The sequence below is a fragment of the Salvia splendens genome, chromosome 17 (assembly GCF_004379255.2).
Source record: "Salvia splendens isolate huo1 chromosome 17, SspV2, whole genome shotgun sequence".
NCBI classification, from domain to species: Eukaryota; Viridiplantae; Streptophyta; class Magnoliopsida; order Lamiales; family Lamiaceae; genus Salvia; species Salvia splendens.
Genome location: NC_056048.1, coordinates 25,407,305 through 25,435,040, shown reverse-complemented (window position 1 = coordinate 25,435,040; position 27,736 = coordinate 25,407,305). Strand labels below are relative to the sequence as shown.

Here is a 27,736-nt window from a genome sequence, read left to right as displayed (position 1 = left end):
AAGATTTAATCTTAATTTAAGATTGCTAATTAGTTATCAGTCCCCTAATATTGATAATTCAATTGTTTGATATAAATTGACAATGTCCAAAAGATTAGGTATTGAGTATTTTGCGAGCAAACATTTTTAATACAAAATTACAAAAATACTATATCATTGAGTTTCAATCTTTAATAAAAATAATGACTCGAATCCCGATCTATTTAACTTCAAGCGAATCAAATCCCAACCTATTGATTAGTGTCATTTTGTCTATCATATTAGTTTAAGGAGAACCGTGTTAATAACTAAATTGGCTTCCAAAGATAAAATTGCGAGTTGCAGATAGCCGTTTTATGCAATTTGAAAAAGAAAATCAAGAAATCGTGTTTGAAGGAATACACGATTTACAGTCGCAAAAGCGCGACGAGAATACTACAAAGAACAAATTCATCTTTTATCTAAATAATCTCAACAGCTGCTTCTCAGAGCTTTTCCAGCTCTGTTAACCATGGTGAGCACATTTATTTCACACACAACACGCACTAATGTACACCAATGTATTTTTCCCCCTAACAAAATTATCTATCAAGCTCCTTGATTTCGGGTTGTAATTTGATTCACGCAGGATTACCTTAAAACAGTAGTCCCCTCTCAACTCCTCGCTGAACGCGGCTCCAACCTAGTCATCATCAATCCAGGTTTTCAGTTACACGCAGAATCAGTTCCTTCTTTTTTCTTCTCAATTTAAGTTTTGGTTCATAAAATTCGTATGTTTTTGGGGGTTAATTTAGGGTCAGCAAATTTAAGAATAGGACTAGCGCAGCAGGATGCCCCGATTACTGTTCCGCATTGCATTGCTCGACGCACATCGCAAATGCCAAAAAGGAATGTTCAGGATCAGGTTAATGCCTTTTTCATGTTGAGTAGAGTTTCTTAACTGTGTGACTTTGGTTTTCATTTGAATTGAATTCAAGGTCTTTGAGCTTATCTTTGCGATTTTCTCTGCAGTTGCTTAATTCTCAGGTGACGACAGCACAGCATATGGAGCGAGAAAGGGCTTATGACATTGTTAGTTTAGTTTATTTGAACTTAAGCTGATTTATACTGTATTTGTTTGAACATTGAATGCATAGTGCATGCTATGTTATGCGTCCGAACCTAATCATTTGTGATTTATGTATATGTTGGAAATCAGATTGCTTCGCTGTTGAAAATACGATTTTTGGACGAGGAGGTGACAAACAATCAATTTTCACAAAAGGTATGTTTTGGGTTGTGAGTGGAGGACTGTTGTGGGATTGGAATTGGAAAGATCATCCATAGTTTAGCATTCTTGAAGATTCTTATGTTCACAACTTGATTGTGGAAATATTTATTTTTCCTTTTTGTAGATGGGTCGTGTGGATGCACTTCCTCCTCAAAACAATAATAAAAAGGAGACAATTATTCCATGGACAGATGTATTCGAGAAACAAACATCATCTTCGCCTTCATCTTCATCTTCAGAACATGGTATTTGCAATTTTAGGGCACTCCATTCGCATTTTTATGTTTGTCCGATCCTCTGTCATAGTAATCAATCACATTTCGTGGTGCATCTTCACTCCTAAGATTGGCAGCAGCCTTATCTGTTGTCTGTACCTACCTGTTGAGTGCTTTAGTGTACTGCAGCTACTGCCTCAGATAGAGTTGGTCTGTGTGTCAATAGTTATTTTTGAGTAGTTCATTTTGGTACCAAAGGATACCAATCCAGATTCATTAAATAATCAAATATCTCATGAAATTCTAAGCATGATTTGTTTTTTCTCTTATGTAGGATTTTAGTTTCTAGCTTATCATGGTTTACTATGAGTATTTACATGTGTGTAGTTCTCTTCCCAGGAAGCTTAGTTCATTGACTTCATTCCTTATTCTGCAGCATAATCGTTAGTTGTTTCTTCTCTTTATCTCATTTGATTATAGAAAGTTAGTTCATCTCTTAGAATGTGTAGAGCTAAGCTTGTTTATTTTGTTCTCTACATGTGTGCTTCTGTCCGGAGTTGTGCACCAGTTCTGGTCATTCATATTTGTGTTTATATATCTCCCAGATCATTTGACCTTGTTGTTACAGGAAGTTCACAGAGATCTGAAGAGCCTTCAACCGTGAAGGAAGGTAATAACAATGAGGAACCAAGTTCAATTGAACGTAGATATAAGGAGTACATATGTGGCGATGAAGCTCTCAGAATATCTGCAACTGAACCATATAGTGTGCGCCGGCCTATTCGGAGAGGTCACCTCAATATTTCTTTGTATTATCCTATGCAGCAGGTACTATTTATCATTTCATTGTCCTGATTTTGTTTGATATACGATACATCTGCTAATTTACAAACGTCTTTTGGGATCTATGACCTATCTTATCTCAGCAAGTCATCGATTTATGAAGGAGATTGGTTAAGTGTTGCCAGATATTCAAGCTCTCTTATACTTTTGACTTGCAGTTTAGCCCTTAGAAAATTAAGTTTCCATAGTCATGCTTAAGAATAGTTATAAAGATGATATAATTTTGGGAGAGCATTGAATGAGTTGTTCATAATTTACTAGATTTTATAGTCCCTAATAATTTTAATACATATTATCATCATTATTATTTTATTTCAGGTGATTGAAGACATTCATGCTATTTGGGAGTGGGTTTTGATTGAAAAACTACACATCCCTCGCAGTGAAAGGCATATGTATTCCGCTGTTCTTGTCTTACCAGAGACTTTTGATAATCGCGGTATAATAGCTTTTACAGTTTTCCAAATCCGTAAGGAATATATCTTCTGTTTTTGTCTTACCTGAGACTTTTGATTACTGCAATAGCTTTCACAGCTTAATCCACTTCGCCATTCGCTAAGTCCTTACATGGGGCATCTAGACATACTTATGGGCATAACAGATAGAATTTACCTTCCTCTAGTTATTACATTCATCCCGACATGTGTGAGCACACTCCTCGATTAAATTCAAAAGCTTTTAGTCCATTTTCTTTTGTACAACTTAAGTACTTAAGATACATCTTGATACATCTCCTGTGCCAGAGTGCAGGGATGTCTTGTTATATGCTCCTAAAAGTTTGCTTCTTGTCATTATTGAAGGAGGTGAGTTGACCTCAGTTTTTGGAATATGACATAGTCACATAGGTTTGAATCACCAATTAGAGCAGCAAGGAACCCTATTGGTATGCCCTTATCTTAGGAGAACCCTTAACCCCATAAGTGATGCTATATTTGTCATAGATACAAAAACACCCAAAAATCTCCTTATGGCTGATTTTTTAAATTTCTTATTCTTATACACTATATATTGTTCTACATTGGCTACTTGCATTTTTACATCAATACTCCAGCCTCACTGATTATATTTCATGAACTATCTCCCTTAGAACAAAAAAAAAGTAGTGGGATGAATATCAAAGAAAAAGGCCATTTCTGTCTAAATGAGCTGGCAACAAGCTCAGTTCATATTGTTATTCAGAATTTGAAGGGGCTTCTTTGTTCGTGAATATTTTTAAGTTTGGTATTTGTTTTTTGTTTAGTTTCATCCAAGGAGCTTTTACTTTCCTCTTATTTGTGTTGATAATGTTTGACATCTTCTATACCAGAAACTTGATATGCATATATGTACAAACACCAATGTCCCATATCTAATCTATATGCTAGGTAAAATGTATTGAGATCAAAGGATTAATATGGTTGACCTTGTGACTATTCCTTCAGCTTTGCAGTTCGTTTTTTCTGTGGTTACTGCTGTGAGCAATATTTTCTCAATTCATGAACTTGACAATTTTTTCATTTTGTGAATTTTTTGTAGAAATAAAAGAACTTCTATCCATTGTACTTCGAGACTTGTGTTTTAGTACAGCAGTAGTCCACCAGGTAGTACTTTCCCTCATCTCCTTAATCAAAACCTATATAATATTTTGGATGATGTTGATGTTACCAATTTTACAAAGGAACTTGCCTCTCTAGCAACCACCACATAAAAATGCTATTGACTCTTGGCTTTGTGTATAGAGACATAGTATTAGATATCACACGAGCTCTCACAAAGCTGAGTTGGTATTTGCTTTGCATTTTTTGTTTTCTTACATGGATTCTACTTAAGAAACTTCCTCCCCTTTTGATGCATTACACAGGAAGGTCTTGCTGCAGTTTTTGGAAATGGCTTGTCAACAGCATGTGTTGTGAACATTGGTGCTCAAGTGACATCAGTTATTTGCATTGAGGTGTTGTTTCTTTATCATCAGTTCTGCAGTTTAGTACTGCCTACCTAATTAATACTGATGTGCAGATAGACTTTATTATTTATACACAAGCAGTCTTTATTCAGTTGTGCAACTTGTGCTCCATCTATGCCACGACCCTCATGTGTGTGGTCAGGCTGTAAAATATTTCCCTTTTCCTGCATGTGAAAGAATAACTTATGTTGGTCTTTTTTTCTCTCTCTAAAGATTTTCTATTAATTATTGTCCGCAATTTTCTTCTGTATTGCCTGTGAAGACTCAGGGCATGCATGTTCGAAACTGTTTGATACTCCCTCCGTTCCTTGTTAATAGAGTCAGTTTTCTATTTTTGGAAGTTCCAAGTTAATTGAGTCATTTCTACTTTTAGCAAAAAGTAACTCTATCTTTTACTTTATTCTGTCTTCATCTCTCTTACCATATTATCTCTTACTTTATTCACCAACCATTTAACACACTATTCTTAAACTCCGTGCCGAAAAGAAATGCCTCTATTAACAAGGAACGGAGGGAGTACAATATTACATTCTCTATAACTTCTCTTGAGTCCTGACTACCTTCACTTGATGTTAGGATGGAGGTGCTCTACCAACCACTCAGATTTCTTTGCGATACGGTGGAGAGGTGAGGAATGTAGAATCTCAGTTACAGATTGTAATGAATGGAAAGACGGGAAAGACATATCCATCATACTAAGAATTGATTAAACTGTTACTTCATGAATATGCATGATTTCTCGAATAAAAGCTAACTTACTAATCAGTAGGCACATCATTCTTGGTTGCTTTCTTTTGTTTCCTGTTTTGTCTATCTCTCCCCTTGGTCTTGAGGTTCCATATTCTAGATACTTCTTGATAATTCACCCTAGATACTAGTACTCTGATTGATTAGATGTCTACGTTTTGTCGTCCTCCTCTCTGTTTTAAGCTTGCAATGCTTGCAACTCTTTCAGGATGTATCAAGGTGTCTTCTTTGGACTCAACGACATCATCAAACATGGCCTCCTATCCGTACTGATGCTCTGACGAAACCCATAGACTTGTTAATGCTGAATAGGCTTAAAGAGTCTCGCTGCCAGATTAGAGTAAGTTGATCAATTAGATATTGTTTTTGGAGTCCATTAATTTGATGTTAACAGGTACAGTTTGATATAATTAAATTGAAGTTATTATTAATATTGTTGTTGTTATTAAAGTGCACCTTGTCTCTTGGTCATATAAACTTCCAAAAGCTAATCAAGTTTTGGAAAGAAAGAGACTTATTTGATAACTCAGTGTAATTTAAAAAGTACCCAAGTAACAAAAACCATCTGCCGTTTGGCCCCATTTGGGACTCAGAGCTCATCATCCATGTAAATTTGCTGTTCCAATGCACTACTGGCCACTAAGCTCTTATGTTGTACTACTATTACTACTACTACATAAGTATTTCCTTTATGAACTTGGGAAGGAAATCCTTTGGTTTTTCAACCACAAAACTGTGAGAATGCTATAGAAAATATTTCCACACTTTGTATCCATGAGTTTTGTCTGACTACTTGCATTTACAGGAAATTTGATGATTATTACATTCTCGCTTTGTAATGCTCTATACAGCTTTGTTCAAGTGGAGCCTGCCTAATGCTTTAAACTCCTTCCCCGACCATGCTAGTTATTTTGCTTGTTCATCATGTTGCTAATATGCCTAAAATAATAGATTATGCGTTCTTGGTAGTTAAGCAATGGAAGTTATCTTCTGTTTTATTGAAGCAAATAATTTGTCATGTTCTATCTTCAGGAAGGAGAAGTTGAAGCTGTTGCTTTAGTTCACTCATATGAAGAAGGGGGCCCACCTGGTTCTCACAAGACAAGACTGACTGCTCTGAATGTATGCGAGTCAAAACTTATGTTTTATGGGATGACTATTGAACATTGCTTTAATCAATTGTCATGCCTATTTGAATAAACTATAGAGTACCTCTCCTGAACATTAAAATTTTTGTTGTCATTATAGATTGTATTTGAATAGTTGCAATTTTTGGTTATAGTAATTATAGATTGTGTTTCTGATAGTACTTTTATGTTAATGCTATGCATTTTAGGCAGTATTTATTAAGTTTTGTTACCAGCATCATGCATAATGAGTGCTTATGTGATTAAGTCGCTAATTGCTTCCAAATGTTGATTAACTTAAGTAGCAGTCTGTGTTATGTCTTGTTAAAATCTCACTCTGTGAATATGCTTATTAGGAGTAACTTTGATTCAGAACAATTTACTTATACTTAATGAGACACTAGTTCTATAATTTTGATTGCTTTTTTTTATGTGGAAGCAGGTTCCTCCTATGGGTTTGTTCTATCCTATGCTCCTGGTTCCAGATGTTTACCCTCCACCACCTAGGAATTGGTTTGTAGAATTTTTCTAGTTTTACATGTTTGGTATTGCTAGATCAGTTAATATATTCTTTCCTATTAATGAAATAAGTATGCACCCACAGGTTCAGTGACAATGAGGATATGCTGGAAGATACTTGGGACTTCCCCAGGAGACCAGACATGTCAGATGGTTACTTCCCTGGTAGTGGTGGATATTATCCTATGTGGGAAAATTACCCTGTATTTCAATCGAAACCTAAGAAACAGGACACTATTGGTCTTGCCGATGCGATTACTAAAAGTATTCTTTCTACAGGTATACATTATATCATCCTGCTAATATGATACTCCCTCCGTCCCACAATAATTGTCACTCTCATTGTGGGCACGGGTTTTAAGAAATGTAAAGAAAAGTTTGTTGGAAAAGTTAGTGGAATGTGGGACCCACTTTTTTATATTGGTTTTATAATAAAATGTGAGTGAAGTGAGTTAGTGGAATGTGAGACCTACTTACCATTTATGGTAAAAATGAAGTGTAACAATTATTGTGGGACGAACCGAAATGGAAAAGAGTGACAATTATTGTGGGACGGAGGGAGTAGTACTATACACAATGGATTTGCTTCTGCCTTATGTTTATATTTTTTTTCAGGCCGTATAGACCTTCAGAGAAAGTTGTTCTGTAGCATGCAACTGGTGAGTTCTATTTCCACCTTAGTAATTGTGATTAGTTCTTTTGTACCAGTCGGAGTTTACACCACTCTGTTCTTCAGATAGGTGGAGGGGCTTTGACTGAGGGTTTGGTTTCTGTAGTGGAAGAGAGGTTTGTTACTTTATATCTTGTATATAGCATTTTCCATTAATTTTTAAATGAGTACGCATAAAACAAAAAAAACTGCGAGTAGTATTTAATCGATTTCAGTTCCCCTGGCGGCCTGGCCTATGGATTTTAAGAGCTCATCCTGGAGCTTGTGCAAGGCCATATTCCATAACCAAACCAGTTGAGTTCCATGAATTTGACTTTTCCTCCTCTATTGCAGAGTATTGCACGCAATTCCTTCTCACGAGGCCATAGATACAGTGGAGGTCAGATTCTCCTGCTTCATGTAACTTTATAGCAAGTGTCTTTTCTGTTTACAAAATTGTGAATATTATAATCATGCTCGCAATGTTCTATAGAGACAACATCTTCAAGATCTCCCTGAAAGTCTGGAGTTTCTTATAATAATAAACAAATGTTGATCGGTAGCTGTTTCTGCCACTAATAATGTGTATTGTATGCTACTCTTCTACATCAAATTTTCACTATAAAAGGTGCAAAACAAGCACCTAAAAAGTTGACAATTTATTTACATTTCAATGGCTGGATCACCTATGGGAATATAGAAAGGAAAGGCTTCTATAAGTTTTTTTTTTGGCAATTTTGTACTCAAGGCGATTTCTTTTCAGTTACCAAAACTGGTTTGTGGTTTGGATTTTAAAGTAATCTGAAAGGCTTCCATCTCTATTCTCAACATTACGTTCAATTACTTATTATGTCTACTTTATTGCTATACTCTGTGCCATGCTGTTCTTCAAGTTTACGATCTTATTCTCGCTGTTACTTTGTTCTCATTGTTGGCTGTTGTTGGTTGATTCTCACTGCTATGTGTTTTTTGTTGGGCTAAATGTTCCTGTAATTTTGATGCACTGTGTGTTATCTCACTGGCTCCATTGCCTCAGAAATTGAACAAATTTCCAAGTATTTTGATGGTGATTGTTTGCTTGACATTATGTACTGCCATGGGTATGATGAGAGGAATGGAAGTGATTGATACTGGATCTCCTCTAAGTGTGACTTATTTTGTCTAACCTTACAGGTCTTGCAATCCAGAACAAGTCCCGCTTCTGTACCATGGAAAGGTGGAGCTGTAAGTATTTTCAATATGACGCTACTTCATTTAAATTTTTTCTATTCTCTAGAGAGGAGAGTAGTGTCTTTAAACCCCTTGCAAATTGAAGATAATATATGACATGAAAAGATAAAATGCACTATAGTGGTGGGAGTCATTACCAAGTATGAAATTTGAATGGGCTGATGTCTCTTGCTTTTCTGCTTCTTTTATATATGGAATGTGGATAACACGATAAAAGAAATTCCAAGTGACTTGCTCGAAATGTAGATTAGCAACAATCTATGTTGGTTAAACTTCTACTACATTTTCAATGCTGGCGTCATAATTCAAAACTACATGCTAGCTTCGTTATGTTTATGGACTCTCAAGGACTAGTAATCTTTAGTTTCTAACAAATCTTGCTGCAGATACTGGGTATTCTTGATTTTACACACGATGCATGGATAAATCGCGAGGACTGGATCAGAAATGGGATTTATCTTGGTAGTGGCAGAAAGTACAGGGACTCGTATTTTCTTCAAGCACAAACAATGTGTTACATAAACTCCTAGGTAAGAAGAAGCTGTACCGCACTTTTCTTATTGTTTATGTGATGTTACTAGTGTTTGTTAAAGTTCCAAATTGCCATTCAAGTTCTTGTCAAATTCATTACCATCTTTCCACAAGCTGCAAGTTCTGTCTATCGGCTTCAAGCCTATGGTTTGAAGTTTGAATCACGTTGATGATCAATAGAAAATAGTTTCACTCTTAGGCTTCTTCTCGCAGCGATACATAATTTCTGTTACGCACTTGGTTTTCCAAGTGCGGTTTACCCCTGGTTTATAGGCTCTAGCACGTAACGGGGTCTATCCAGAACTCACCTCGGTAGCAGCTGTGGGTTTCTGTCATTGTGGAAAAAAATGAAAAATGGAAACTGTGGTTGTTTCTTTTATTTGAAGTGATAAGTTACCTGTCTTCTTTATTTTCCTTGTAGGTTGGAGTTCCATCATTTTTGTGTCATGTGGCAGATAACAGTGCAGAGAAATCCAAAGATTGGAAAGAAGATTTCAATTAAATGACATATTATTAGTGTAATTTTATGAGTAAATGTGAAATATTTTGTCATGTTATTGAAAATGATGTTTGAATGGGAAAAAGACTTACTCGGACTGAATATGACTATATGTTCTATCAAATACTAACTAATGATGTTTGATTGGAAAGAAGATTTCAATCAAATACTAACTAATTTTGTTTGATTGGAAAGAAGATTTCAATCAAATACTAACTAAATTTGAGGTAATAACTAATAACTAATTTTAATTTTGTATGTTAAAAGTATCAATGACTTCTTCAGTCGGGGAACGCATTAGATATTTACCTAAGCCAGTAGGTCCTTGAGCAGATCCTACATTAGCCCCAAGACGTTGATCTCTAACTAGGAAAGTAAATGCTTGAGCCTGAGAAGCTTCTGGTCCAAACTACAATCCTCTCAGAAAGATCTAATGGAAAAGAAAAAAGAAAAAGATGATTTTTGTTTTTTAACAATTTGAGGAATGGAAGCGGAACTTCACATAACTTTATTAACCTTCTTGTATTGATAAACTTATGTATTTGTGTTGATATTTAAATTTACATGTTGTATTGATAAAATTATGTTTTTAGGTTGATAATTTTAATACTACATAAAATTGAAAGTTATTAATTATTACGGTAGATTAGTTAGTATTTTAAATTTCTTTTTACGTTTTTGACTAGATAAAGACGTAGGTGAAAAGAATTTGTAGTTATTTGTTAGTATTAATTTCATAGATGAATACTGGATATAATCAAATGCAAACTCTATATATTGTACAAAATTCAAATTACTGTTAGAAAATGTTGACAAATGAAAAAATAACATTAACAAAAAATATCAATATAGTATCAACTGTTGACATCGTGTTGACATTGTATCAATATTGTGTTGACATTAAAATTTTGAAATTTTATTCTGTGTTGACGTCGTGTTAACACTATATTGAAAAATTTAGAGTTTGTACAATATATAGAGTTTGCATTTTATGGAGGGATTATTCTGAACTCAAATTTCGGTTTAACATCCCTGATCTATGGCCCATCAGATCAGAGTCCCGAAAAAAGTTGCCAAATTCAGTAATGTAAAGATTCAATTTGCAATTAATTCTACAAATCATAACCTTAATAACTACATAAATATAAGCCCATCATTGAATATTAATTATTACAAACAAGTCATAGGTTTATTTACTTATGTTTATTGGTGAGAACTATTAATATGTTGATTTGATTTTGCGTATAATTTCCAAAGTTTCTCCCAATTTAAAATTGAACAAATTACCCTATTTTGGTAAGACACGTTAAGCCTAAATTAACATGATTTTTTGATACGAGTGGATATTAATTTTAATTTTGCAATACTAACACATGGGCACAGCCCGTTCCTGCATCCGCAGTTTGGGCTCAAAATTCCATACTCCACGAAACGACGTCGTTACCTCGCAAAGTATTAACCGCGGATAATTACACAGTTTAAACTCCTACCCGCCAAAAAAGGATAAAAATGGAGGTAAAAAATCATTAAACCGCGAAACTTTTTTCACCTTCAAATGCATTGCCGCCATTTTACACCGCTCTTCTTCCTCCAATATATACCCAGTTTTGCTTCTCTCCATTACTTAATTTCAAGCTGCCTTTCGCTTTCGCTCATTAACACTCTTTTTCCCTTTTCAAATCATAAAAAAATCCAATCTTTACATTTGCTGCGGCTTTTTTCTTTCGCTTTTGAGAGAAGCAGCCATGGATACAGCATTGACGGGGCCAGAGCCCATGGAGGCGAAGGTAAAGATGGTGAAATCGATGGTCGGCTCTGACGTGTCGGAACCCGACGTTCTCAAAGCTCTGTCGCTCTCCGACAACAATGTGCGCGAAGCCGTCGATGTCATTCTCGGTTCGCTGCATCCGCATTTAGCAGCGCGGGAAACTCTCACTTCCACCGGCGGGAGAAGAGTTCAGGTAAATTCATCCCGGGATTTCGGGGAAGGGGTTTCTGTGAATGGTTTGAATGTGGAAAAGAGGGATTGTGGCGTTGTTGAAAAATGTGATGCGGGTATTGTGAGGGTGAAAGAGGAAATTGATGTGGGGTTTGCAGTGGAAAAGAGGGATTTGAGTGAGGAGAAAAGGGAGGAGATTGGGAATGGGGCTGTGGCTGAAATTAGGGTTAAAGAGGAGCCTAATGTGGCCATAGATGATAGTATCGGGAGGGGTAAAAGGGAAGGGAGTGTTTTGAAAAAATGTGATGCAGGTGTTGGGGCGATGAAGGTTTTGAAAGTGAAGGAAGAACCAGAAATGGGTTTCGGAGACGAGAAGAAAGGTCAAAGTTGCGATGAAAAATCATTGATTTTGGTGGGAAAAGTTGAAGAAGAGGCTAGACACGAGCCCAGTTCGGTGATGGCTGCGATTAGAGTGAAGGAGGAGGTGGAGGCGGAGGCGGAAGTAACTGTAACGAGCCGGTTGAGACCGGAGTGGGAAGTGAAGCAGTTGGTCAGTGTTCAGCCACTTAGTGCAAGAAAATTGTCCGATGACGAATATAGAAAGATGCAACCGGGTTGTAACGGCCACACAGCTAAAAAGGCGAGGACTCAGGAGAATGCCTTGAGTTCTGTGGTGATTGAGGATGGTGATTTTCCAGAGGAGCTGGGGTGGTTGTTGGTTGAGAGGACGGTGGTCATGGGGTTGTCAACGACAAAGGGCAGGAAATTGGAGAATAATGAGATTGTGCATTTTATGTTTCCTGGACCTACCACAAAAACCAAGCTTAGCACCCATTTTATGAGTTCAAAGGCTGCTCATGCTGTCTCCAGCATTGTTCGTTTCTCGACAAAGAGATATGGAGAGGTACATAAGTGCATAACATGCATATCTAGTACTTCTGATTTATGAATTTGCTTGTTGGTATGGAAATAATCATGAAATTTATGCTGCATTATTGGTTAGCCTCATTACTTGATTGGTTACTTGAACATTTTGATATATGTGGAGTGACAATTTAGTGTGATTCTTCTGTTTTTGCTTGTATGATCAGATTGGTCGTTTGCCAATGGAATGGGCAAAGTGCCTTATTCCGCTTGTAAATTCATCAAAGGTGAAGGTTCTTGGCCGTTGCGTTGCTGCTCCAGTTAATCTTTGCATGATGCAAGAGATAATGTTGTATGTGAGGTAAAGCTATAATCTCTGCATGTTTCTTCTTACTATAATTGTCTATCTTTTCCATTTGACCAAGCAAATAGCTAACATTACATCTGCTCTTCCTTTTTTGGCTCTCAGCTTTTATATTCATGAATCTGTCTTTTCGGAAGTTGATAAGTCATGGAAGCTTGAGGCTACAAACATTGACACCACCATATATCCTCTCTTGAAGTTGTTTCAACTTCTAAAAGTCAGGCCATTTCAAAAGGTACCAGCTACCTATAAAAAGATGGCCCTTAATCAAGTGCCAAGCATTTTTTGTCTTCCCTGATTTGATATACGCTTGTTTTTTCATCGGCAGGCACAGTTCACACCAGAAGAACTTGACTCCAGAAAGCGCTTACTACAATTAGATGTACGTTGCATGTGCACCTAACTGTCATTCTTATCATTGAAGCTTTGCTTCATATTAATATGGATTATTTTCTCATAAAAAATTACCTTCTTTTTCTAAGAAGTTAGATTTGCTATTAGATCCTGCTGCATTAATTATGTTGTTCCTCACAACAGCTACCAATTGTTTCTGTTTTTGATGTGTTCATAATTGTGTTCCACTTTGTAAATTAGTAGGATGAAATCTTTTATACGTATGCATTAAATAAACTAAAAGCAGCTTGTTGATAATTGGTATCTCTTTCAGGATGATCCAGATAATACTGCATCTCTGTTGCCTTCATTGAAGACAAGAAAGGGCTCTCAAGATCAAAAGATCCACGAAAATCATGAGCAAGTTATTACAGAGGCATCCTTGAATAGGCTTGTTGGTGCTGTAGATACCTATAACTTACAGGTATACTAAAGAACTTTATCTTGGAGTGCATATAACTATAAAAACCAGCATGCCTTCTTCTTACATTATTTTGACATCGTAGGAGATGGAGCCTGCTGAGACTCTTGCTTGTGATTTGAGGCCGTACCAGAAGCAGGCTCTTTATTGGATGTCTGAATTGGAGAAAGGTGTGAATAGTGAGGAATCAGAGAAGACCCTTCATCCATGCTGGGCAGCTTATCGTGTGTGTGATGAGTACGTATTTCACTTCCCCCTCAGTTGTAACTTTAAACTACTAAAAATGAACAGAACATCTAATGTTTCCACCTCAACTGTTCTTCATAGGAGAGCTCCGGAGATTTACGTGAACCAATTTTCTGGGGAAGCAACCACAGAATTTCCAACTGCCATGCAGATGGCCAGAGGAGGGGTGAGTCTGACATCTTTTCATCCTCTGCTAGTTCACAATCTTGATAGTTAGGAAGCATCAGTTTTGTGCATTTGGACAAAGATGTATTCCGTTTATCTTATTTCCCAATTTGTGAGTGTCTGCAGATTTTGGCAGATGCAATGGGACTTGGGAAGACTGTAATGACAATTGCTCTGATACTATCAAGAAGAGGCCATGGCATCCCAGATAATCAAATGGTTGTAGCTGAACGGGGTTCAAATGATATCAATAATAGCCAGAGTTCTAACAGCCTGAGGAGAAAGAGAGGTGGCACCCTAATTGTTTGTCCGATGGCTTTACTTAGCCAATGGAAGGTGAACCCTCAACTAAAGAAACTCAATTTATGTGGTTGCAGTTATTGTTTTTATAAGCATAATGTAATTATTGTTTTCATGTTACGTTCACTAGGATGAGCTTGAAGCCCATTCGAAACCAGATAGCATCACAGTCTTCATTCATTATGGTGGGGACAGAACTAGTGACCCCAGGGTGATAGCAGAAGCTGATGTTGTCTTGACAACATATGGTGTACTGACTGCTGCGTATAAAAGTGTAAGCAATCCTTACAACTCCTAAAGTTGATCGATTGTTAATGTCTCTATTGGTTCTGTACTCGATTTTGCTCTTTTCTGAAACAATATCTTTCATTTCATGACACAGGAAAATACGAACAGCATTTACCACAGAGTAGAATGGCATCGTGTGGTTCTAGATGAAGCTCATACAATCAAATCATCAAAGACTATAGCTGCTAAGGCTGCATTTGCATTGACCTCATATTGCCGCTGGTGTCTTACTGGCACTCCACTTCAGGTAACTCTCCATAGCTACTGCTTAACTACATATTCCTTTCCCCCGTAAATTGGGTAATTTTGAATTGAAAATTACTATGCTACTGATTTCAGTATGTTTAATTCAGCTTTTCTTCAAGTATGTAACTTTATTGAACTCTTCTTGTTCATCTTTGCTTTTTGCTAACACATTCTATGTTTATTCACTGGATTAATGAGTGTTAATATTGGTGCAGAACAATTTGGAAGACTTGTTCAGTCTTTTGTGCTTCTTACATGTTGAACCATGGTGCAACTGGGCCTGGTATGAATGCTCGAAAATAGTTAAATTACATTCATCCCATGCATAAATCACCTAGAACTGCAATAACCCATCTCTTAATAATCAATGATGCACTATGCAGACTTTTGGTAAATTCTTCATGATTTCAAAGGCATGATGGGCTTACAGCACCCTCGATCTAATTTCTAACTCTTGTAGGTGGAACAAGCTGATTCAGAAGCCTTATGATAATGGTGACATGAGAGGGTTGCAATTGGTGAAAGCAATCCTCAAACCCCTTATGTTGAGGAGAACAAAGGAGTCTAAGGATAAACATGGAAGGTGATCATCAATCTCCTCAATATTGCCTTTTCTTGCATTTCTGGTTCACATTTGACAAGTTTTGATCACTATTATGTTACTAATGCGTGCGTGAAATGTAGGCTCATACTTGTTCTACCACCTACTGATGTCCAAACCATTGAGTGTGAACAATCTGAAGCTGAGCAGGACTTTTATGATGCTCTTTACAAGAGATCTAAAGTAAGTGCTTGTCGCATGAAATTTACGTTGCAAATGGCAACTGATTGCTGCTATACATGGTGACAATTGTTCATACATGGTTTATGAATTGTATCTATTTGTGTGAACAAACAGGTACAATTCGACCAATTTGTTGCTCAAGGAAAGGTTCTCCATAACTTCGCAAATATTCTCGAGCTGCTACTTCGACTGAGGCAATGTTGCAACCACCCTTTCCTAGTTATGAGGTAAATACACCGAGTTATGTCAGTGCTCCTCTATATTCTCTCTCATACTAAGGATTATTGTTTGCTCTTACTTGTCTGCAGTCGAGGTGATACAGAAGCATATGCAGACTTGAACAAACTGGCAAGGAGGTTCCTCCAGTCTCAGTCTGACGGAGGCTCCGGAACTGGTCCTTCTCGAGCTTATGTTGAAGAAGTTGTGGAGGGTATTCGCAATGGTGAAAATACTGAATGCCCCATTTGCCTAGAGTCTTCAGATGACCCGGTGTTAACCCCCTGCGCGCATAGGATGTGTAGAGAGTGCCTTCTCTCTAGCTGGAGGACTCCAGCTGCCGGGCTCTGCCCCATTTGCAGGCAGGTGATCAGTAAACCTGATCTGATCACATGCCCATCTGGAAACAAATTCAGAGTTGATGTTGAGAAGAACTGGAAGGAATCTTCAAAGATAACCAAACTCTTGGAGTGCTTAGAAGATATACGCAGCTCGGGTTCTGGTGAAAAGAGCATAGTTTTCAGCCAGTGGACTTCGTTCTTGGATCTCTTGGAAATTCCACTCAAGAGAAAGAATATCAAATTCTTGAGGTTTGATGGCAAGTTGGCGCAGAAACAACGAGCGAAGGTCCTCCATGAGTTTGCAGAGACTACTGAAAAAACAGTAAGCAGTCTTTATTCTCTAGTTCAACAACCTCTATGAAAACAGTTGTTTTGTCGATTATAAACATCAATTCCATCGATGTTTAGGTACTGTTGATGTCGCTTAAAGCAGGTGGTGTGGGTCTGAATCTGACCGCAGCTTCAAATGTATTCCTAATGGTATGCATCTTTGTTGAAACTTTTATGTCCCATTTTTGGGGTTTGTTTGAGGCTGAATCTTGGCATGATGCAGGATCCATGGTGGAATCCTGCAGTAGAGGAGCAAGCAATCATGCGAATTCATCGGATTGGTCAAAAGCTGACTGTTCGTGTTAGAAGATTCATTGTCAAGGTAGCATCTGCACTTCTATGTCTTCATTGAAATCTATTTCTTTGGTAGAGATTATACTATGAATTAGGAAAGTAGTTTTATCAGAAGCAATAGTACAAAAACAGATACTGATGAAACATTCAGTTTGCAACTGATAAATGTAAACTTAGCTGAATTTTTACAATTTGACAGGACACTGTGGAGCAGAGATTGCAGCAAGTTCAAGCAAGAAAGCAACGGATGATCGCTGGAGCACTGACCGATGAAGAAGTCCGATCGGCCAGGATTGAGGAACTTAAGATGCTCTTTAGATAGACTTAGTTAAGTCATATATGTGTATCCCTGTAGTTCCTCCATTAAGTTAGTTTTGGATCTTTGAGGGAAACATGTGATTTTGTAGAGGGTACACAATTTCTCTAGCATGTTTTGTATAGCATCTGCCATCTATCTATCAAATTTAATGTTAGCATCGTCAATTATTCCATTGTTAAATGGAAACAAGTGAGAGTATTTTAGATTTTGACAAAAGTATGACTATAAATTTAAGTATAATTATCCCCATTTATTCCTGAAACATTTATAAGTTATGAGGCTTGTTTGATTAATATTTACCTTAATTATATATACACGCTACAGATTAAGGGCACAACTAGTTGGCATTTACATTCATTAACAGATTTTAGGCAATGTTTCATCATCTCATCTTTCTCAGTATCATGGGGCTGCATACGGCTTCGAGAGGTACTGCTTCCACTCCTCCGGCAACCCCTTTCGTTTCATCATCTTTATTGCATAGTGTGTTAGGGGTATGGCCAGTAGCTCATAATCCTTGGGGGCCTGCCAATATTGAGAGAGAGAGAGACAGGGAGGTTAACTAGAGCTTTCTGGAAATTTCAGTTCCAAGATGCCTAAATTAATTACACTTTCATCTCTGCTCTTTCTGGCCGTTCAGTTATTAGACACATAAGAGTACCTTAGGGACCTTCAGCAATTTCATACTAGATTCCTCCAATGTTTTCTGACCTTTCCTCGAGTTACATCTCGCACACGCAGCTACCTGTTTCGAACATAAGTGAACTTATGGTACAAAAAAACTATGGCTAAAACCTGTAACTTTTTTCACTACGGAAAAAGAGAGAAATATCTGTCAGGCTGCTGTTTTTGATAATCTCTACTTAGTAATAATGTTTAATTCTAGCATACTAATTAAATTTATAATTGAGCCATGCACAAACTTTGATTCTGATGCTGTAATATTTTTGGGAAGAAGGCCTATTATCCCTGGGGGCCTATAATATTACTTGAGAACATTTACAAATTTTTGAATAATTCTCATTATTATAGGTGAAGTAACCATTAGGCTGGAATGAGATAACGAATTCTCATCCTTTAAATGTTATCTTACCAGATTTTCCCATGTCCACTTCCCCCCTCTTGCAATAGGGAAAACATGATCAATGGTCAGGTTCTCAGTAGAAGAACAATATCTGTCAAGTGGGGAGATAACGAGTCAAGTTACGGGACTCACTTAGTGCTAAATGTTAACAAGAGAAGTTGGCCACAAGCATCATTCAGTTATAAAATGAATTAGAGCATACAATCAAAAGATTACAGAGAAGATTTATGTTAGGTGAGTCTGTAATAGATGTTTAGTGATTAGTATCTAGTCCAACTTCAACCTACATAGGAGTAAATATTTTTCCAATTGAAGAGGCAGTTTGAAGAGGGAATTCATAGTGTATTTTCTCTTAAAATGTTAGTAAATAAGATCTTAGCTACTGCAACTACTAAAATGAACTTGAGAAAGACCATGATTTATTTTTTTAGAAAAAAAAAACTTAATGCGGAGATTTTCTGCAACAATGTGATTTGAAACAAATGGATTACAAAAACCAAAGCATAAGAGAAAAAAATGAGAAATGTGTTTAGAACTCACTGACAAGTGTAGTTATCACGTTGAAAAATATTTTTTCGACTTAGGCCTCTTTTCACCTTTCTTCTTTTGACTATTTGCAGTAAATGTGGAACCTGAGAGAGTAATGCACAATTATCAAAAAAAGTTAAAAAGAGAACTAAACATTGCAAAAGGAAAATGTGCTGCCACCTGAAATAGTTAAATCACCAACGATATCCCCCACCCCCCATCCGTAATTGTATATGGAAGAGGGAGGGGGGAATTTTTGGGTAACTTAGCTCTTTCAAATGAGAGGTAATTATTCTTATATGATAGATAGAATTGGAAAAGCAATATGAAAAAGCGTTATTACGGCACTTAATCAGTGGCTCATACCCTCAACACAGCAGGAATATAGAAGGAACCACTAGGAGAGTTTATAGTTTGGTCATAATATTCTAAAACATCAGCCTGCAATTTAAGAGGAAAAGAATGAAATCAAATGGTTACAATTCAGTGATAAAAAAAATCAATTTACTAATGCAATGAACTACAAATCAAAACCAAATTTCGCACTACAGTTAAAGTCAAAGTTTCATAGCTAAATTCCTTACAACCTAAATTTTTATAGCAGTATTTTCTTTTGATAATGGGTCCAACAAAATATTTGAAGAGTTTAAATATGTTCTTGAAGTAATGGAAACTAGCCACTGTAAGAAACCAGGAAGAGGTCCGACCTTATCCATGAACTCCAAACATATGGCACGTTTCCAGCAGACGACATTAACAGGCCTGGCATGACCAAAATAATCATTCAAATAGTTTTCAAAGTAATTTCATAATGCTTGTCAATTTAACCCAGGCCTAAACTAATTTTCAGCAAACATGACAAGGAAAAAACTGCAATAGAAACAGAAAGATAGATAATGAGTACTAGTACTTGTAAATAAATGACTTCGTGAATTAGATATGATTAACTTAGCTTTAACAGGATGAAATATCAGAGTGGTATTTTAATGAGGTCACAAAAGCTAAAAGCCAGTGAGATCCTGAAATAGTTCTCTACTCAGATTGTTGCAGATCCATGCCAAAGTTTTCATAATAATGTGATTTAATGTCAGAGAACCCCTTATCAATTCAAGCAACTTGAGACCTTTTGCAGTGTAAAACCATTCAAGCCTGCTTATTGATCAAGAACATTCCAACAAACACCTGAGAGGCTTCTTTGGAATAGGCATTTTACCCCTAATTTCACAGGCTTCAAAACTAAAGCAAATAATTAACCAGAATAAAGCCACTTAATACAAATCAACAGCTCAAAATTCAGCGATTCACAATGCGTAATCAGTGTGTTGATTTTGAAAATTGAGGGCATACCTGTAAGAAATGTCCAATACTAAGCCTCTAAATCCAGACAGCTCATCAATCTCAAACTCTGCATCATCCTCCAACACTTCATCAAACACTCCACCACCATCACTCTTCGCCGGCGGCGACGATCTGGAGGCGTGCGCCGTAGAAACGCAGAGCTTGCGCCTGTGATCTCCCGAAATCGAGCAGCTGAAACCTCCGCTGCCGAAATACTTAACTCTACAGCGGCGGTGAAATGCGTCGAACCCCACCGACAACCCGTTTCCCGCAACGAAGGGTTTCAGACGATCGCCGGCGATAAATCGCGCCATCAATCCACCGCTCAATTCGCGTCCAGTATAGCAGATTCAAACACGATCACGCACCTAGGCTGCAGTAATAGGTGGATTTTTCGAAAGCGGGATCGGAGATAATAGTAGGAAGATTGAATAGGAAAAGGAATATCCTTTGCATTTGCGTTGCTTGTATTCCAACAATTGTGAATTTGATCACGTAAATCTGGTGCCACATATTCTGATCTGGGGTCTCCACCATCTCTAAATATCTCCTGCTAAACGACGAATCTGCGCCACCAATATCTTCTGAAACCATGAATTAGTCAAAAATTCGGAGCTTAATTCAATTTAATCAGAGTTTCAAACCTTGAATTATAATTAGTTAGAAGGATTTTGGTGGCCACTGTGAATGAGGTAATTTTTTTTATCATTCGTGGATGATCTTCTTTATATATTGAAGAAACGAATTGGGGGATCTAATTGTTGTAATATTATTGCTTGAATATTGACTACAGCCTCGTATGGTAACACAATTAAGGAGATCCTATTCTATTTACGGAGAATGATAATTAGAATAAATCACATCAATGCTATGATTCTTTTCAACATTCCCCTCAAGTTAAGTAACATGATTCCCAATACTTAACTTACCCAATACTTCTCTGAACGATATCGAGTTCACTGCTTTAGTCAGAATATCTGTCAGCTGATCTTCTGACTTAACAAACGACAACTCAACAATCTTAGCTTCAATTTTCTCCTTGATAAAGTGCCTATCTACCTCCACATGCTTAGTTCTGTCATGCTGGACTGGGTTCTCGGAGATGTTGATGGCAGCCTTATTGTCACAAAATAGCTTGCACGGCTTGGGTACGTCAAGATCAAGTTCTATCATGAGCCTTCTTAGCCATAGTATCTCAGTGAGACCACTCCTGATTCCTCGGAATTCTGCTTCAGCACTTGAGAGTACAACCACCATCTGTTTCTTGCTTCTCCAAGTGACAAGATTGCCTCCAACAAAAGTAAAGTACCCGGCAGTGGATTTTCTATCATTTGGGTTTCCTACCCAATCTGCATCAGTGAAACCATTAATCTCCAAATGCCCATGTTTCTCGAACAATACTCCATGTTCGGCAGTTCCATTTAAGTACCGAACGATCCTCAGTGCAGCTTCCCAATGGTCTTTCTGTGGTGAGTGCATAAACTGACTTACTACACCTACATCATATGCTATATCTGGCCTAGTATGAGAGAGATAGATAAGCTTCCCTACTAGTCTCTGATATCTCCCTCTGTCGGCGAGTCTTGCTCTTTCTAGTATCTGTAGTCCATAATTCTGTATCATTGGAGTGTCTGTTGACTTGCGATCTATCATCCCAACTTCAGCTAGAAGATCAAGAATATACTTTCTTTGGTTGATGAAGATTTCCCGATCTGATCCCAGAACTTCAATCCCCAAGAAATATTTGAGGAGTCCAAGGTCCTTCATTTCAAACTTCTTGAACAAATTCTTCCTTAGTTCACCGATCTCTTCTTCATCATCCCCTGTGATGATCATGTCGTCAACATAGATGATAAGACATGTGATCTTCCCATTCTTCTTCTTGATGAACAATGTATGGTCCGAGTTACTCTGTTTGTAGTCATACTTCTTCATTACTTCAGTGAATCTACCAAACCAGGCCCTCGGAGACTGCTTCAATCCATACAATGTCTTCTTGAGTTGACATACTTCCCCGGGCTGGAACTCCTTAGTGAACCTAGGGGGGACCATGAATACTGGCTTTGGCAGCTCACCGTGCAGAAACGCGTTTGTCACATAAACTGGTGGAGGGGCCAATATTTTTTTTCGCAATGGAGAAGAGAACTCTCACTGTATTGATCTTAGCTACTGGCGAAAAGGTCTCTGCATAGTTAACTTCATACGTCTGAGTATACCCTTTTGCCACGAGTCGTGCCCTGTATCTTTCAATCGAACCATCTGGTCTTCGTTTGATTGTAAACACCCATCTACATCCAACGACTTTGACTCCTTCTGGCAGCTTTCCCTCCACCCATGTATTATTCTTCATTAATGCTTTCATTTCAGTGAACATAGCCTCTCTCCAATGTTTATGTTTCATTGCCTCTTCTGCGATTTGTGGAATTTCCTCTTCCTCATACAGTGCCGCTTCAAAGGCTCGTGCCATCTTGGTCAGATTTCCCTGCACAAAGTTTGTCACTCCATATTTTCTCTTTGCACAATCTTCTAAGGAGAATATCTCTTCGGGGGAATGCCTCGAGTGCTTCTAGATGGAAGAATGTATCTCACAGTGTCACTATCCACAGTGTTATCCTCACTCTCTACACTGTTAGTAACAACTGTAGTAATCTCCTCAGTTTCAGATTCAGGGTTTACCTCGGATATTGGTGGAGAAAGATCGGGAGGCAATGGTTGAGGAGACTCTTGTGGAGAGGCTTGCTCGGCGGCAGTGACAACTGACTCTGTTTGATCCTCAATCAAAGGACTTGGAGGTAGCACAAACCAACTTAGACCGTCCCTGTAATTATTTTTAGGATTTTGCTCCCCCTGACTGCTAAGGTGGTGAGGATAAAAGAATTCGGTTTCTAAGAAATGGCAATTTATGGTGGTGACAATTTTCTTAGTGGACGGATCAAAGCATCTGTACCCTTTCTGATTTATCCCATGCCCGACAAAAAATACATTTGGTTGCACAAGGTGAGAATTTGGTTGTCTCGTGTTTAGGAATGTGGACATTGATTGTACACCAAAAAACTTTTGGTGTCATGCTAAGAGATTAGGGTATTATGGATTGCGTGGAGAGAATATCGAGGGAAGTTTTCTTGTTCAGGATTTTTGTGGGCAATCTGTTGATAAGGTAGACAGAGGCAGCTATAGCTTCAGGCCAAAAGAAAGTTAGGACTTTAGATTCAATCATAAGGACACGAGTAACCTCTAATATGGTTATGCCTTTTCTTTCAGCCACCCCATTCTGTTCGGGTGTATAAGCACACGAGGTTTGGTGAACAAGACCTTTTTCTCTAAAAAATTCAGACATGGTGTTGTTGACAAATTCCCTCTCATTATCAGACTGAAGGATTTTTATGGTGGTTTGGAACTGAGTTCGAATCACATGGAAGAAAAGGATAAATTTATTGGTGACTTCAGATTTGTGTTTCAAAAAATAAATCCAAGTCATCCTAGTGCAATCATCAATAAAGGTAACAAAATATTTGTAACCATTCCCCCCAATAACAGGTGCAGGACCTCAAACATCAGCATGTACTAGATCAAACATAAATTTCATACGAGTATCTAAAGGTTTAAAAGATTGTCTGTGGCTCTTGGCCAAAATACATGTTGAATGGGTTGGCAGCGGAGCGTGCTTACGAATAAATCAGATAATGAAAGCGATCTATTTAGCAGATTATTTAGACAAATTCTATTTGCGCAATTATCACATGTATCATGCTCATAACTCAAATACATCATGCTTTAAGAATAATTGAAACCTAAAACATGCTTTTCTACGGATTATCCATTTTACCTTGATGATTCTCCAAAGAATCGAAGATAGCTAGCGCATTCTCCACGTGAAGATCTTGAGTACTAAACCACGGATCTTCTGACTGGTTCCCGGACTGTAAACTGATATCAGGGTAGGCTGATCTCACCAGAATACTAGGACTTAAATAAAGAAGACAGAAACTGATCTCACGGAGGAAAGCTGAGAGGAAATTTTCGTCCTCTTCAGAGAATGAGAGGGGGACGAAATTTTATGAAGAAAATTAAGTGTGTTTTCTGTCTCATTTATTCTCCTATTTATATTAAGTCACATATTGGGCCCAAACAGGGATCTTTGGAAGGTTTTGGATATAGGCTCCCCCAATTAGCTTTTTCTTAATTAAATTGAACACACAATTTAATATAAACTTTAATTGGAATATTACGAGCATCCACTACAGAAGTAATATTGAACTCCCCATCCAAATCCGAAATTATAAGTAATCCGGGTATCCATTGTTTGTCATTTATTTCTCGCGCTTAAGATAGAAATATCTATTAATTAATTAGTGTCTGCTATAGACTTAATTAATTAACATCTTATTAATTCCAAGAGTGTACTCAACAAGAAACACTTATTTATTATTCATAGAGTAATCAAACTCCAACTAGCTAGGTTCCGAATAATAAAGCCTTATTTCGAGATCCTCTTGAGGACGTTATCAAACGAGACTCACTTCGCGCACGATTCAACATAATAGCAATCCTAGCACCGCTAGATATAAATCACCACTACCCAATATACCGGGACTATTGGGTTGCGAAAAATCCGCACCATTTGGTAAGTCAAAGTAGTGCATAATCAATACCGTGTGTTCAATGCTAACGTACATTGATTAAGAAATAAATAATTATCAAGACCTCGTCTTTCAGTAGATAGCATAAAGACTTGTCTTGCTGTTAGATCCAATTCAGTGCTCTACCACACCAATGTCATCTTATTTCAGTAAGGCTTAGAAACACGCGGACTGACATTGCAACCTTTCACGATAGGTAGTCTAAGCCTATCTGGGTTGTGAAATTCTTATTTTTTCTTTGTTCAGAATTGACGGTGTTATCTTAAAGTGGACGACGCCTACAACCGGTCTACTAAAACAAAGACTTAGACTTTGTTAAGTTACTTATACATTTAAACATGCAATAAACATCCATTAAATGTAAAACATAACAACATTATGACAAAAATAATCTGTTTTATTCCTTGGAAAATAAAATAAGAGTTTTTACAGTGTTCAATCACTCGAAAGGTGATTTCTAGTATACAAACTCTAACACATGTCTCGTCCGTCGGATATGGCGCTAGTCTGCCTCCCGACGGACTAGCGCACGGACTAGTGATTTTTTTATTTTTTATTTTTTATGTAAAATGGTTGCATTTTCCCTGTATTCGTATCGAGATTTAATTCCGTATGTGTGAATTTGTGAATTTGTGATTTTGTTTGTTGGGATGTCCTAGTGCTAGTTCTAGTGTTAGTCTACTATTGTACAGTGAGATGTCCTAGTGATGTGGCAATGCAGTGGCTAGTCCTAATGACGTGACATGCACTGGCGGATTCAATTAAGAACAAGGGAGTACCATTGTACCCGCAAATTATGGAAGTAGCCTAGTGGTAATAGCATCATCTTTCTACAACATTAACTCCGGATCAAGTCCTCCATGGTGCGATTTTTGGCTATTTCTCATTTCTGTCTATTTATACTTATAGTTTCTAATAATGTTTGACTAAATACAATTATTTATTAATTGTTTGCTCATTTACTTCGTAAAGTTCATAATAAAGCATGTATGGTTGAATATAATCTTTAGTATTCATAATTTCTATTATGCTCATATTTTTAGATTATATAGAAAATATAATGCATTTTATTTTTAGTTTAAATATTTTGAACTTTCTATAAACTAAAATAAATTCTTGATTATATAAATATCTAAGACTTTTTTGGCTATTTCTCATTTCTGTCTATTTATACATATAGTTTCTAATATTGTTTGATTAAATACAATTATTTATTAATTGTTTGCTCATTTACTTCGTAAAGTACATAATAAAGAATGTATGGTTAAATATAATCCTTATTATTCATAATTTCTATTATGCTCATATTTTTAGATTATATAGAAAATATAATGCATTTTATTTTTATTTTAAATATTTTGAACTTTCTATAAACTAAAATAAATTCTTGATTATATAAATATCTAAGACTCCCCAATTTAATGGTGAAAATTTTCCAGTAATAACACTAAAAATAATTTTTTTTATTTAATGAAATGACTTAATAGAAAATTTGAGATAATAAAAGAAAAAAGATCGATTGGATTTTACATTTTTAAGTCAATATAATTATTTATCGTACCCCCAATATGAAATGTCTGGATCCGTCACTGGTGACAGGAGGTGTTTTTAGCTTAGTCCTAGTGCTAGTCCGCCTGTAGTCCGTTCTATTGTGGATGCTTTTATAGTCTCCACTTAGAGTTTAGTCTTTCCTGCAAAATGAACTGATCATAGTTGTGCTCATAATGCGACAATATTTTTTCATGCTATCTTTCAGTCATGGTGTTCGTTGCTCTCTCTTTCCAGGATGAGTATTGCAAACATAAAAATCAGAAACAATTAACAAACTTGATTGATAAAAAGCCCAATCCTAGTATCTCAACCACAACTCTTACTCCCAAGCAAAAAATTCCTTTCTACCCAAAATCCTAATACTCCTATATATCAATATTGTAATCCAAAATTGTAAATTAATTAAAAGTTTTATAAATTGATTACTAATAACAAAAATGCTGGTTTTCTTGATGTTGATCTATTAATGTTGCGTTGGGAAGTACAATTATTTTTTGTATGATTTGGAGTATCTTATGATACTGGTGTTCAATAAAATATGCTATAGGTTAGATACTGGTATTCAATAAAATATGCTATAGGTTTAATAATGTAAAAAACCATATAATTTATGTGATTTAAACAACATTGTTTTAATTGATCTTTTGAAAAACAAGAAAAATAAAATTTTAAAAATATAGTACTATATAAAATGATTTTTCTTCCGTTCCAAGATAGTTGAGTCGTCTTTTTACAAAAAAAAATTGTTTCCTCTCCTACTTTACTCTCTATTTCTCTCTCATTACTTAATCCTCTCCTTAGTACTCCCTCCGTCCCGCACTACTTGCACTTATTTCCTTTCTGGGCGTCCCAAGTTATTTGTACTCTTTCCATTTTTAGTAACAATTTATACCTACAGCCGTAATTGTTGACTTTGTCTATCACTCATTCCTTAATCTCCGTGCCCAAAAGGAAAGGTGCGAGTAGTGCGAGACGGAAGAAGTATAACTTTTAGCCATCAATTTCTTAAATAATGTGTGTAAATGAAACACATCAACTAACTTGGAAAAGATGAAATATTATTTTGATAACCTGAAATATCTAAATTTTCCTGTCTATTCAGTTATACTTTCAGCATCAAAAGTCATTAATGGGCTAAAAATGTGATTAATAGGACTAAACCAATATTGTATTTTACCGTCTGTTTATATGTTAATCTGAAAATTATTTGAGTGCTATTTGAACAATTTCATAAGTACGTCCTTTTCGATTGAGGAAATTAAATTGCCATAAATATGAATGGAGTATTAATCAGATAGTTACACTACACTAACCCAATTTCCTTAATTAAACAGTCTTATATCAATTTTTTTTTACTCGTTATGGGTGCATGTGCAATAGCCACAACTTGACAATGGTGGTGATCATATATGTAACAAATATCGACCTAACATGCATTAAATTCCCACCTTTGTTTATAAAGGTCCCAAAATTGCCACGTTAGTAAATATTTGACGTTCGATTTCATTTACTGCCTCGGTCCTACTTATAATGA

At 36.7% G+C, this 27,736-nt stretch overlaps 3 protein-coding genes across 4 annotated transcripts; 2 read left to right on the top strand and 1 right to left on the bottom strand.

Annotated features, from left to right (window-relative positions):
* Positions 1 to 366: 366 nt before the first annotated feature.
* LOC121775438 (actin-related protein 9-like) lies at positions 367 to 9,655 on the top strand. Of its 2 annotated transcripts, XM_042172519.1 has the most exons (21): positions 369 to 493; positions 608 to 680; positions 774 to 883; positions 991 to 1,050; positions 1,178 to 1,243; positions 1,374 to 1,494; positions 2,093 to 2,292; positions 2,626 to 2,746; positions 3,823 to 3,887; positions 4,148 to 4,237; positions 4,826 to 4,876; positions 5,205 to 5,336; positions 6,029 to 6,118; positions 6,566 to 6,636; positions 6,728 to 6,921; positions 7,258 to 7,301; positions 7,379 to 7,428; positions 7,646 to 7,691; positions 8,465 to 8,515; positions 8,908 to 9,051; positions 9,474 to 9,655. In XM_042172519.1, exons 1-20 carry the CDS (start codon positions 491 to 493, stop codon positions 9,049 to 9,051), a joined length of 1,782 nt encoding a protein of 593 aa, XP_042028453.1. In that variant the 5' UTR covers positions 369 to 490; the 3' UTR covers positions 9,474 to 9,655. The 2 variants fall into 2 exon arrangements, with proteins under 2 accessions (XP_042028454.1, XP_042028453.1); XM_042172520.1 differs by lacking the exons at positions 8,465 to 8,515; positions 8,908 to 9,051; positions 9,474 to 9,655 and having other exon boundaries at positions 367 to 493; positions 7,528 to 7,648.
* A 1,506-nt stretch (positions 9,656 to 11,161) lies between these two features.
* LOC121774897 (DNA repair protein RAD5B-like) lies at positions 11,162 to 17,241 on the top strand. Its single transcript, XM_042171797.1, has 18 exons — positions 11,162 to 12,394; positions 12,582 to 12,715; positions 12,824 to 12,953; positions 13,047 to 13,100; positions 13,386 to 13,535; positions 13,618 to 13,769; positions 13,860 to 13,944; positions 14,070 to 14,279; positions 14,374 to 14,517; positions 14,626 to 14,778; positions 14,993 to 15,060; positions 15,238 to 15,360; positions 15,462 to 15,561; positions 15,676 to 15,788; positions 15,870 to 16,440; positions 16,527 to 16,598; positions 16,672 to 16,770; positions 16,942 to 17,241. The coding sequence occupies exons 1-18, from the start codon at positions 11,297 to 11,299 to the stop codon at positions 17,062 to 17,064; spliced, it is 3,579 nt and encodes a 1,192-aa protein (XP_042027731.1). The 5' UTR covers positions 11,162 to 11,296; the 3' UTR covers positions 17,065 to 17,241.
* A 49-nt stretch (positions 17,242 to 17,290) lies between these two features.
* On the bottom strand, positions 17,291 to 20,674 carry LOC121774898. Its single transcript, XM_042171798.1, has 7 exons — positions 20,021 to 20,674; positions 19,381 to 19,435; positions 19,040 to 19,114; positions 18,686 to 18,777; positions 18,155 to 18,236; positions 17,723 to 17,806; positions 17,291 to 17,586 (listed from the first exon to the last, which is right to left on the bottom strand). Exons 1-7 carry the CDS (start codon positions 20,323 to 20,325, stop codon positions 17,464 to 17,466), a joined length of 816 nt encoding a protein of 271 aa, XP_042027732.1. The 5' UTR covers positions 20,326 to 20,674; the 3' UTR covers positions 17,291 to 17,463.
* Positions 20,675 to 27,736: the final 7,062 nt, after the last annotated feature.